The following is a 13,113-nucleotide window of genomic DNA, read 5'->3' as shown; positions in this document are numbered from 1 at the left end:
CCCCTTCCCACAATACTCAGCGCCAAAACGGCGCCAAAACGGGACGAGGTGTTCTGTGGGATAGCTGCCCACAATGCACCTCTCAATACAGCGCTGGAAAGTGCTGCAAGTGTGGCCACACTGCAGCGCTGGTAGCTGTCAGTGTGGCCACACTCCAGCGCTGGCCCCTACACAGCTGCATGACCAGCGCTGTAACTCCCAGCGCTGCAACTTGTAAGTGTAGCCATACCCAAAGTCTATGGGACTACTCACATTTTTTAAATTAAGCACATGCTTAAGTGCTTTGCTAGATTGGGGCCACAGTGCTCAGCACCCTGGAGGATCAAGCTCCTATATGGGTAACTCATTTTCTGGAATGGGAGCTAGACACACAGATCCCGGTGCATCATTGAGAGAACATAATCCTTCCTCTCCCCTTTCCAAACACATACACTCTACTCTTTTGTGCTGTTATTTTTAATCCAATTTGCTGTGGGTTACCATTGCAGCCCTTTTGCTCTTTGACTGAAGGGGGGGGCAGACAAATCCCCCTGGAGGCAATGCCAAGGCACAGTTCACCAGGGAGAGAAGTGATGTAGAAATGCAGAGGCTCATTCAACGTTTTAATGCATACAGCTTCCTATTTTGCTGGCTGAACATTGGCAGGACTCAGATCATTGACTTACTTCCTCTTGTTCGGTTCCTAAATATCTTTGTATTAAATAGAACATACATTGTTCATCTGAAAAGGAGAAGAAGAAAGAAACTGAAAAAACAGAACTAAAAACCCACAGGAACTAGTTTAATTAAATACTGTTTATGTTCAATTTAACAAATGTCCACACTAAAACTGCAAAGAGCACAAGCGAGTTACAGGCTCCCTTCTTTGACCCTCTGACCGCACTCCTGTCCCTGTTCTTTTATTAGTTGTCCCCCGAACTCAGTTGGGTTTTGAGGTCCTGTAGATCCTCCCCTTAGGCTGGGGGGGAGATCCTTTAGCAGTGGGCGGGCTTCCAATAGGTACAATACCAGACAACAGACAGGTATGTGAATGCAAGAATGAGGATCGCCTTGCAGCCTGAAACCTGATGAGATGCTAGGATCAAAAGAAAGACTGCACGTGTTTTCCTACCATCCCCTTCTTGCTTAAAAACTCAAACAGGGGAAAGATGGTTAAAACAAAGGAACCTATCGGGAACTCAGGAAAAATGGGCTCAATTCCCAGCTCTGCCACACAGACTCACTGGGTGATCTTAAGCAAATCATTTAATCTCTCTGTACCCCACTTTCCCATCTGTAAAGAAGGGAGAATAATATTTCCTTTCTCCTACCTTTTGTCCATATTTAGCTTATAAGCTCTGTGGGATAGAAATCTTCTGATACCATGTGTCTATTCAGTGTCTACCACAATGGGTTCCTGATCTTGGCTGGGCTCTCTGGGCACTAATGTAATACAAATATGTTTTCCATGTGGCTCTTTGTAAAGTGTTTTCGGGACCAATTCAAGTAATCTTTTTAGGGTTAAACCAACTCCTTTTTTGGCCTGCATATCCAGATAGTGGGTAACTGAGGTTACAAAGCTTCTTCACAACATATTTAAAAGTGTGGGGAGAACTGTACATCATTTTCAGTTACACGTTTCCTATTCTCTGAACATAAAAGCGTGTTTGCAGTTCAAAGTTCTTTGGAGCCATTCAGCTAATTCCAGGGAAAGGTTGCTTTGGGGCAAATATATAAACAGTTTGGAAAGCAATGCATTTGCAGCCTTGTGAAATAAGTTACCAAAGGGAACTACAAAATTATAGGGGACAGGAATTGGGGTGGCGGAGGGCATGGTAAATTGTTTCACAAGCCTAGAAATGCTAATGTCAGCTTTGTACATATTCTACATAGTGTTATGTTTTGTGTAGCTCCAAAGATTTTAAAAATATTTTGTTAGCAGGTACACAGGGACTTCAAACACTAAAGACAAACTGCAGCAACTGGTTATAATGCTATAATCCTAGGCAGCTACATAACTGCATAGCTACATTCCCTCATAGGTGCTCGGAAATTGAGTTCAGGCTTGCAGTTTCCTTTCAATTCTTCTATTGGGAAGACAGGGTCCACGTCCCCATGGAAAGGGCAGAAAATTCATCTAAATCCATGGCTATTGGGCAGTCCATTGAAGGCAAGGGCCACCAGCATGAGAACTCTGTGTTCAGCCATGCCCTTTGTCCCCAGGCACCAGCTGACCAAGCACGTGCTTGGGGCGGGGCAGCGCGCGGGTTTTTTTTTTTTTTGGTTCGGCCAGGCGGCGCTGAAGGGGTTTTTTTGGTTTGTTTGGTTTTGTTTTGGCCAGGCAGCGCTAGGGGGGTGAGGGGACTCTGGCGGCATGGCGCTCAGGGGGGCGGGGGCTTGGGCAGCGCTCATGGGAGGGGGAGGAGTTTTACCACAGGGCGGCGCTCTTTTTTTTTTTTTTGTTCGGGGCAGCAAAAAAGTTAGGGTCGGCCCTGTCTGCCCCCAATCCCTTTACCTCCGGTTGTATTGCATTCAGAGGGATTCCAACGGTAGCTTTTATTATCTTTTGTACTATCGTAGGCCCTACAGGCCCCAAGCCAAGATTCGGGTCCCACCGTGCTAGGCACTGTACATGCACAATGAGAGAGAGAGATCCCCTACCCACCAAAAAACTAAATGTGGCAAGGGGAGAAATGGGGGATAGGCCAGTGGCCTCAAAGCTAGTGTGAAGAAATGCCTGCACCACAGGTGGATTACCATTGATCCCAGCAGAGGGTTCAGGGGCAGAACCACAGACCATTTTACCAGGCAGAGGAAAGCCAAATCCACCCTTCTCCCCACCCAAGTAACTTAGGGAAATTCTGTAAAGAGAGCCTCAGACAGATTTCCTTTGCCAGACCATCTCCTGCAGGTTTTCTAGCCCAATGAGATTTGTGATAAAAACAATTTGATGGAGGCAAGAGAGAGAAGACATCTTTTCAGTGCAAAATCCAAAATGAACTTGTCTGCCCCAGAAAGCTTTGTGGTAACTTTAAGTAGGCTGTAGAGAACAAGAACACACTATCAAAAAAGCTGAATCTCTGAAAGTATATAAATAATACATTCTTTGGTTTGTAGGGGAAGGGAAGGCATTTAGCCTCAAATAGTCACAAGGCTGCTTACATTTTTGTGTGATTTTCTTTTTGCTAATCTTAACTGCTGTTCATAATAGAACAAAACAGCATTAAATACATTCAGACATATTTACAGAAATTCTGTGGATGATAAAACTTGTTAAAAACTGACAGTCTTCAAAAGCTATTTACTAGCTTAATTGACAACTGAATGACTAACATGAACAGATTTCTGAACCCCAAAAGACCTTTGTGCTTCAGATTCTCCATCCTATGGGATGATAGCTAGCATGTTTTCAATGCCTCTTTTTGCCTACATTACTGTATTTTCTGCTCCTTGCACTTCTACTCCTTTTGAAACATATAGCTTTCACAATGGGGAGGCTGGAATTATATATGGCTTGTAGTTTTCTTGGGCATCCCATAGGTAAGTTTTTAAGTTAGTTTCTAGAAGGTGGAATATGAAGCTCCCTCACGCAACTTCTGTACTCTATAGAGAGAAACCAAACCCCTTGAAACTTCACGTGGCACACTACAGCTCACAGTAGCATTTTCCTGGGAAATCTGGGAAACTAGGGATGTAAATATCAGTTTAAAATGTTAAACAGTTAAATGATTAAAATTATATCGTTTAACTGGTTAACTGTTAACCCAGGTCCCTCCGGCCAGCCAGCGCAGCGTGACCAGGGTCACGCCGTCTGGCCAACATGGTGCAACCAGGGCTGGGGCCCCTCCGTCCGGCCCAGCCGGGGGTGGGGTGCGGCCCCGTGGGGCTGGCTGGCCCAGCACTGGGGCCGCTCTGGCCCGGTGCGGCTGGGGATGGGATCACTCCGGCTGGCGCAGGGCCTCCAGGGTTAACGGTTAAGGTTGGTTAATGGCAAGTCTAATGCTTACCGGTTATCCGTTTAACCTTTTACATCCCTATGGGAAGCAAGTGTTTTGAAGGTAGTGACCCAGATCCTTCAACAGGCAGCTTTGTGTTGCTCTAACAGTGGTGTAAGCGCGCCAACATTCTTTCTGCAAGAACTCTCTCTGAAAGGCAACTTGTAAAAATGTTGGTTGAGCCAATCCGAATTCTCTGTCAAGGAGCCAACTCCTAGAAAGGTCATTTTTGGCCACAGTACTGGATGCCACCAAATGGTGGCACCTTCTAGTTTGGAGGTACACAAGGCTAAGGTATGCACATTTTCCCACCTCAGGACCCTAATATAGCGTTCAGGTTCAGATGAACTGAAAATTTATCTAATCAGCTCAATCCATCTCTACTGAATACCTTAAATAATAAAAGACATGGTATATATAAGTGGTACATATACTTAATTTAAATGTTGTAGTCTTACAAGAGCCACAGGAACAAAATGGTGTGATATGTTTTACTGTGTGTTAATTTAGAAATGCAGTGCTTGGTTATGTTTTGATGATATATCACTTGTAGGCTTGGAGTATCTGGAGTTACAATTGTAGAATTTAAATGGCATTTACTTACCATCCAAGGTTCTTGATTTAGAACTTGTTTTGACTGTAACATGGTTTTGAGACCTTTGTCTTTATTGTTTTGTAAAAATAGAGAGACCTAACTGCTGATGTTCTAATTTCATACTGATCTGTGGAATCTTCCTCACATATGTCTCAACCATTTCCTTTACTGACATTTAAATAGCATACATTGCCAGTTGTACACCTTGCCATCTCTGCAATTACTCTCCAACCAACAAGACAGACATATTTTCTTAGTTGAAACATGGCTCTTAGTTTTTGCAGGTGTAAGGCGACTGTTGTCCCCTTACTAAAACTCAGTGCGGGTGCTTTGGTTGTTTAGCTCCTAGTACCAAAAGAAAGGGGAAGGGTCGATGGGAAATCAGGACACAGAGTGACAGTCCCCAGGAACAATGGGGAGAGGCCAATGCTCCAGGTCAGTCTGATTGACAGGGCGGGCAGGCTAATCAGGGAATCAGGAGGCCAGGGCAGGGTCCCGTCATTTATGTGAGCCAGAATTGCATGGGTCAGAGTTGGGCCAAGCTGAGTTGGGGAACAGAGCCATGCCATCCGGAGGAGCCAGAAAAGCAGCCCAGGAAGCAGGTCAGTGCTGGGAGCAGAGTCACAGAAGCAGCCCACAGAGCAGACCTGTGCTGGGAGGAGAGCTGTAGCAACCAGAGCCAGAGGAGCTGGAGGCAGAGCAGAAGCAGTGCTGAGGCAGAGTGGAGCTGGAGCTGTCTGGAGCCAGGTGCAGTGAGCAGCTGTGGTGGGTGAGGGGGACCCTAGGCAGCGGGCCCAGCACAGGGAGATGCCCCCATCTAAGATGCCTTGTAGGCCAGATTTGGAGGGGGATCGTAACCCCAACAGGGTGGGGGCAATGCTGAGAAGAAGGGTCCAGTCACCTAAAGCCTGAGGGCATGTGGCCACCATCAAAGCAAGTGTCCAACCCGCAACATCCCTGCAGCACAGCCAGGGCCTGAGAAGGAGGCCTGGGACTTGTGAGGAACAGACTGAACTTCCCTTACATTGCAGAGATGCTGGTTGCAATGTCCCCGTACACAGAGCGGGGTTGTGTGTTTTCCTTTAAACTTTCCTCTTTTTTTCTTTATTATTTAAAATTGATTGCTGTTTAATAAATTGTGTTTGCTTTGAACTGTACATAATGATCAGTGGGTCAGGGAAGCATCCAGTGCAGAGAGAGCACCCCAGAGTGGGAACACCCTAGCCCCTGCCCTAAGTGACCACAACAAGGTTGGGGGTCGAGCCCTGCAGGAATCCTGGGCCCAGCCTTGTTGGGGTTATGAAGACTCTACCACACAGGAGAGTGGAAGTAAGGCTGGTTCCTGGGAGCTTTTTTAAAATACCACAAAACAAATTACAAAACAAAAACTGAACTTTTAAGGACAGTGCTCTGGTAAATTTATCTGCAATGAGCAGCACCTTACTTCATAAACTAATCAAAGAGTCCCACTGATTTCAAAAGGAACTACTTGTGGAGAAAGGCATTCGTCAATATAAGGGTATCAGAATTGGACCCTGAGTTTACAACAGTTAAGGTTACCCCAAAGTAGTTAATGAATTTAGATAATTATTTGTGCTTCATTGTCTCAAAAAGAGAAACTGATTTTAAAAAGATAAATGTGGCAAGTTACATGTTTATTAAATGAACCAATTCCTTTCTATATTTAACATACCGCACAATTTATGTGAGCATAACATTTCCCTCTTAATGCCACATTAGCAAGATGAGTACTTGAAATGTACAGAAAAAAAATGACTAATGATCTCAGCACTAACTGCCGTATTATGAAAATCCTTGTCCATAAAGTAATAATACACGGACCAGGCATCAGAGGCCCTGATTCTAGTCCCAGTTTGATGAATGATTCACTGGGTCAGATGCTGTGGGTCTTGGACCAATGCCTGCAGGGTTGACGAGTGAGAGGGTGCAGGAGGGGGCTGGAGCTGAGGGGTTTGGAGTATGGGAGGGAGCTCCATGCTGAGGCAGAGGGGTTGGGGTGTGGGCTCTGGGCTGGGGGTGCGGGTTCCAGGGTAGGGCCAGAAATAAGGGTTCAGGGTATGGAAGGAGGAAATCAGGGCCGTGGCAGGGGATTTGGGTATGGGGGTGTGTGAGGGCTCTGACTGGGAGTGCAGACTTTGGGGTGGGGGTGGGGCTAAGAGGTTAGGGGTGTAGGAGGGTGCTCTGGGCTGGGACCAAGGGGTTCGGAAGGCAGACGGGTGAAATCAAGGCTGGGGCGTGGGAGGAGGTCAGGGGTACAGGCTCTTGGAAGCGCTTACCTCAAGCAGCCCCTGGAAGCAGCAGCTTGTCCCCCCTCTGGCTCCTATGCAGAGGCATGGCCAGGTGGCTCTGCATGCTACCCCGTCCGCAGGCGCCATCCCCACAGCTCCCATTGGCCGTGGTTCCCAGCCAATAGAAGCTGCAGAGCTGGCGCTTGGGGCAGGGGCAGCATGCAGAGCCTCCATGGCTGCCCCTGCATGTAGGAGCTGGAGGGGGGACATACCGCTGCTTCCAGGAGTGGCGCGGGGCCTGGGCAGGCAGGGAGCCTGCCTTGTCCCGCTGAGCTTCCAACCGGACTTTTAATGGCCTGGTCAGCGGTGCTGACCCGAGCCGCTAGGGTCCCTTTTCGACTTGGCGTTCTGGTCGAAAACCAGACACCTGGTAATGCTACCCACTGACTCATCAGGATCTGCTGACTAACAGAAGACTCCTGACTTGTCACCTCTCCATAAAGCTTCCTGTTCCTGCCACACCCCTTGTCTGAGAAACTAGTGTCTAGGCCTGCTGCTGACCAGACCTCTGAGACCAAGTTCCTGCCTCCTCATTGGCTTTTCCCTCCTCGCTCCCATTCCTCACGTCGTTCCTACTCCCTCACGCTAACTCCAATTATTGCCGCTTGGCGCAAATCTGACACTGGCTTTGACCCCTGGTGTGACTTCTGGCTCTGACTTCGGTTTAACCCTTGATGTGGCTTCTAACTCTGACTCTAGCCTCACCTCTGGGGTGATTCTTGACTATGACCCCACCTCTACTGTTGGCTTCGACCATTAGGAGGCCCTGATAAAACTGTTTGATTTCAGCCAAGTCAATTAGCTTCTCAGTACAACAGTTGTGTCATTTACAGAATGGAATTAATACATACCCTTGTAAAATGCCATGAGATCTCTGGATGAAGATATTAAAGGGCCTATCCACTAATTAATGCTCACCTGCTTCACAAGGTTTTTTTTTTTTTTTTTTTTTAGGGCTGTCAAGTGATTTAAAAAATTAATCGTGATTAATTGCATTGTTAAACAATAATAGAATACCATTTATTTAAATATTTGTGGATGTTTTCTACATTATCAATTTATTGATTTAAATTACACCTCTATCCCAATATAACGTGACCCGATATAACGCGGGTTCGCATACAATGCGGTAAAGCTCTGACACGCTGCTCTGAGCAGCGTGTTAAGGGTGCTAGGCCAGGCTGGGGCTTAGGGCTTCGATAAGCAGCAGAGGGGGCAGTCAGGGGACTCCCCCCCCCAGGGTCGGGGGGGCAGGAGCTGTGGAATGGGAACTTTTGGGGGTCCCGGAGTCCCAGAGTGGCTGTCAGGGGGTAGGGGGGAAAAGAGGGGGGGATAGGAATTGGACCAGTCAGGGGACAGAGGGTCTCTGGAGGGGGCAGTCAGGGAACAAGGATTGGGGGGGGGGGGCGCGGGCAAAGCAAGTTTGATATAATGTGGTCTCACCTATAACACGGTAAGATTTTTTGTCTCCCGAGGACCACATTATATTGGGGTAGAGGTGTACAAACACAGAATACAAAGTGTACAGTGCTCACTTTATTTTTGATTACAAGTATTTGCACTCTATAAAACAATAGAAATAGTATTTTTCAATTCACCTAATACAAATACTGCAATGCAATCCCTTTATCATGAAAGTTGAACTTACAAATGTAGAATTATGTACAAAAATAACTGCATTCAAAAATAAAAACAACATTTTAAGAGCCTGCAAGTCCACGCAGTCCTATTTCTTTTTCAGACAATCGCTCAGACAAACAAGTTGGTTTACATTTGCAGGAGATAATGCTGCCCGCCTTTTGTTTACAATGTTACCTGAAAGTGAGAACAGGTGTTCTGATGGCACTGTTGTAGCCGGCGTCACAAGATATTTACATACCAGATGCACTTAAGATTCATATGTGCCTTCATGCTTCAACCACCATTCCAGTGGACATGTGTCCATGCTGATGACAGGTTCTGCTCGATAACCGTCCAAAGCAGTGCAGACTGATGCATGCTCATTTTCATTATCTTAGGGTATGTCTTCACTACCCGCCGTATCGGCGGGTAGCAATCAATTTCTCGGGGATCGATATATCGCATCTCATCTAGACGCGATGTATCGATCCCCGAATGCGCTCCTGTCAACTCCGTAACTCCACCAACCCGAATGGCGGTAGCGGAGTCGACATGGGGAGCCGCAGACATCGATCCCGCGCCATGAGGACAGTAGGTAATTCGATATAAGATACTTCGACTTCAGCTACGTTATTCACGTAGCTGAAGTTGCATATCTTATATCGATTTTCCCCCGTAGTGTAGACCTGCCCTGAGTCAGATGCCACCAGCAGAAGGTTGATTTTCTTTTTTGGTGGTTTGGGTTCTGTAGTTTCTGCATCAGAGTATTGCTCTTTTAAGACTTCTGAAAGCATGCTACACACCTCTTCCCTCTCAGATTTTGGAAGGCACTTCAGATTCTTAAACCTTGGGTCGAGTGCTGTAGCTATCTTTAGAAATCTCACATTGGTACCTTCTTTGCGTTTTGTGAAATCTGCAGTGAAAGTGTCCTTACAATGAACAATATGTGCTGGGTCATCATCCGAGACTGCTATAACATGAAATATATGGCAGAATGCGGGTAAAACAGAGCAGGGGATATACAATTCTCCCCGAAGGAGTTCAGTCACAAATTTAATTAACACATTTTTTAAACAAGCATCATCAGCATGGAAACATGTCCTCTGGAATGGTGGCCGAAGCATGAAGGGGCATACGAATGTTTAGCATATCTGGCAGGTAAATAGCTTGCAATGCTGGCTACAAAAGTGCCATGAGAATGCCTGTTTTCACTTTCTGATTACATTATAAATAAGAAGAGGGGAACATTACCTCCTGTAAATCCAAACAAACTTGTTTGTCTTAGCGATTGGCTCAACAAGAAGTAGGACTGAGTGGATTTGTATGCTCTGAAGTTTTACATTGTTTTGTTTTTCAGTACAGTTAGGTAACCAAAAAAAAAATCTACATTTGTAAATTGCACTTTCACAACAAAGATTGCAATACAGTACTTTTATGAGGTGAATTGAAAAATACTATTTCTTTTGTTTCATTTTTACAGTGCAAATATTTGCAATAAAATAATACACAATTTGATTTCAATTACAACACAGAATACAATACATGTGAAAATGTAGAAAAACATCCAAAATAATTTAATAAATTTCAATTGGTATTCTATTGTTTAACAGTGCGATTAAAACTGCAATTAATCATGATTAATCTTTTTAATCACAATTAATTTTTGAGTTAGTTGTGTGAATTAACTGCAATTAATTGACAGCCCTAGTTTTTTATTATTACTTATTATTATTATTTCTATTTCACAGAGAGAATCAGTGTCACAAAGGGAAATAGAATTTAGGTGGTCTTGGCTCCCAATGTTGTACTCAGATGGTATCACTTGCTTAGTATATTAGAAAAAAGGAGGCAGGTTTTGGAGACAATAACCCAAATAGTTGAAATAACCTTTTGCAGGATCAAACACTAAAAAAAACCCAAAAAACAAAAAACAGGAAATTCCAAAGTTCAGGTTGTTCTGGCAATGTTGGGTAAGGAATATGAGAGAGAGAGAGAGAGAATGCCACATTCGTACAATCATAAGGCAAGACACTTGACTTTTTTTTTTAATCAAAACTGCACCCAGTCATTTAAATAAGTCCTTCACATTCACCAAGAAAAATAAATCATGACGCACCAAATTATTTGCAGTACACAGAATCTTTGATGATGCACTTAATTCCTGTCCAGACACTTACATGCAGTTCAGTACAAAACACCAGAGACCTGGCTGGCAACAGAAACAAAATCAAAACAGAATGTAGGTAGTTAATATGTACATCCTCTGGAATAGCTAAGCAGCGGGACAACTAGAAAATATACCAAGATGGTTTAAAATTCAAACAAATACTCTTATGGAAAACAAAGAGAATGAATCTGACTAAGCACCATGGATATCAGGTCTTACTCCCCACTTAAAGGGGAGTTAGGAAAAGATGTGACTTGGGAGTGCTAGTAAGAGACCCCAGGTTATTTACTGTCCCCTGTCACATTGAGTTAGGGTTACAAAGTTTATAACCTTGTCACTTCTAAATATTTTCATGTGATCACAGAATAGATGAGAATTAGCTAATTCAACATTAACTTAATGTCAGCATTTAACATCCTCTATCAAAAAAAAAGCCAATATTTGCTGTCTCCTCCTGTTTACTTCCAAGATGAACTAAGGACTGTATCTTTATGACAAGATCTTGGTAAATATGTTTCCAGTGATGGTAGGATAGGAAATTATATATTTCTCTGTCAAGGATCTTGTCTCAAAGGAATCATTTATTGATGCATTTCCCCTTTCATATTCCTATTCTTTATATAAGTGTTCTAGTTTGCAATTTCAGAAGACCACTATTGTAATTCAGATAATCTGAGTATACTCTGTAAAATTTACAATACACAAATTTAATTAAGGTCTGAGACTCTAGGGAGCAGAACATCCACAGTTTGAGCTATTATTTCTTTTATTCATCTGAAAATAGTCCAGTGTTTTTATTAATATATAAAAAGAGAAAGACAATAGAATGCTAATTGAAATCCAAACTATTAAGGTAATTATACTGTATTTGGAAGATACAAAGAATACCACAAAATACAAAGATTATCAGCTTCAGCCACTGTTACTGTTGGATGTCCAATTACTCTGATCCAAGAGGAAACTAACAGCTCATTATTTCAATTATTCCATTTCAACCACCATTATTTCAACTATAATCCTTATCAATGCCTGGCTTGAGTAAAATTCTGTAATTTCTGTTTCTTACTAGTTGTAAAGTATCTTTATCAAAGAAAAAGATAAAATACAAGCAACTTTTTCTCTCTTGAAAATACTATGAGTCACAAGTAGGATGGAAGGGAACAAAATGCTGGATGACAGTGCTGGCAACAAGAACATAGAAAAAGTGGCTACAATGGGTTCTCCCACCCATTCCATACAACTGTAAGAGTTCTATACTGCCCATCAGTTACACATAATTTACTGTACATTTAAAAGCAAAGTACCAACTGATTACACAAAACAGTATGAAGTGTTACCTGTTAGGGCTGAGCCATTTCAATCCCTTGTGAAGCAAAGCCATGAATTCTATTTTATTTACAAAAGACTATGAGGTTAGCTCTAACATAGTATGAAAAGATATTGGACTACAAATGAACCCAATGATGATGTGCGGTCATTCAAGAGGAAAGCATGTAGCCACCAGGAAATATTCTGATTCCATAAGATTGATGTGGGATATTGATATGAAATTCATTCCAGCATGCACATAACTCAGAAACCAAAGTGACAAAGAAAGTTACTGGCATTTTTCATCCACTGGTATTCTTGAAATCTTAGTTCAGAGAATTAAGCTTGGGCTGCGTCTTGGTGGAATAACAACAGGCACAATACCTTGCTAGACAGGACAGAACATAAGAATGACTCTACGGGGTCAGACCAAAGGTCCATCTAGCCCAGTATCCTGTCTTCCGACAGTGGCCAGCACCCAGGTGCCCCAGAGAGAATGAATAGAACAGGTAATCATCAAATGATCTATCCCCTGTTGCTCATTCCCAGCTTCCAGCAAACAGAGGCTAGGGACACTATTCATAAGAAGACTAATGGGAACAGAGTGGGGATGGATGGGAAGAAATGAAAATCTACATCACCACCTACACAGTCTCTATGGATAGAAATTCCATGATTGAAAAATAAGGGAAGATACTACTGACCACCTGACCAGATAGTGACAGGGACTGAAATGCTCAGGAAGATTAGAGAGGGGTTCAAAAACAGAAAACCTAATAACAATGGGGGATTTCAACTATTTCCATATTGAATGGGTACATGTCACCTCAGGACAGGATGCAAATATAAAATTTCTAGAGACCATTAATTACTACTTCTTAGAGCAGCTAGAATCCACAAGGGCAGAGGCAATTCTTGATTTAGTCCTAAGTGCAGCACAGAGGTGCATACAGCTGAGTCACTGAGTAACAGCAACCATAATGTAATTAAATTTAACAGCCTTGTGGGGCAGGGGGAGGAACACCAAAGAAACCCATCACAGTAGCATTTAACTTCAAAAAGGGGAACTACACAAAAATAATGAAGCTAGTTAAAGGAAATTAAAAGGGATATGAGTGAAATGCCTGCAAGCTACATGGA

At 43.6% G+C, this 13,113-nt stretch overlaps 1 protein-coding gene across 13 annotated transcripts in view; it reads right to left on the bottom strand.

Annotated features, from left to right (window-relative positions):
- PPFIBP2 (PPFIA binding protein 2) overlaps positions 1 to 13,113 on the bottom strand; it is a 206,031-nt gene that overhangs the window by 122,380 nt on the left and 70,538 nt on the right. The window contains exon 2 of one of the 13 annotated variants that reach the window (XM_039533446.1): positions 666 to 721. The exons of the other annotated variants lie outside the window; for them this stretch is intronic. Within the exon in view, the coding sequence (XP_039389380.1) occupies positions 666 to 714 (49 nt within the window). The 5' untranslated portion in view covers positions 715 to 721. The remainder of the gene's footprint in view (positions 1 to 665; positions 722 to 13,113) is intronic. 13 annotated transcript variants of the gene reach the window in all.

This window comes from Mauremys reevesii, linkage group 4, assembly GCF_016161935.1.
Source record: "Mauremys reevesii isolate NIE-2019 linkage group 4, ASM1616193v1, whole genome shotgun sequence".
Classification (NCBI taxonomy): domain Eukaryota; kingdom Metazoa; phylum Chordata; order Testudines; family Geoemydidae; genus Mauremys; species Mauremys reevesii.
This window is presented reverse-complemented; position numbering and strand designations above follow the sequence as displayed.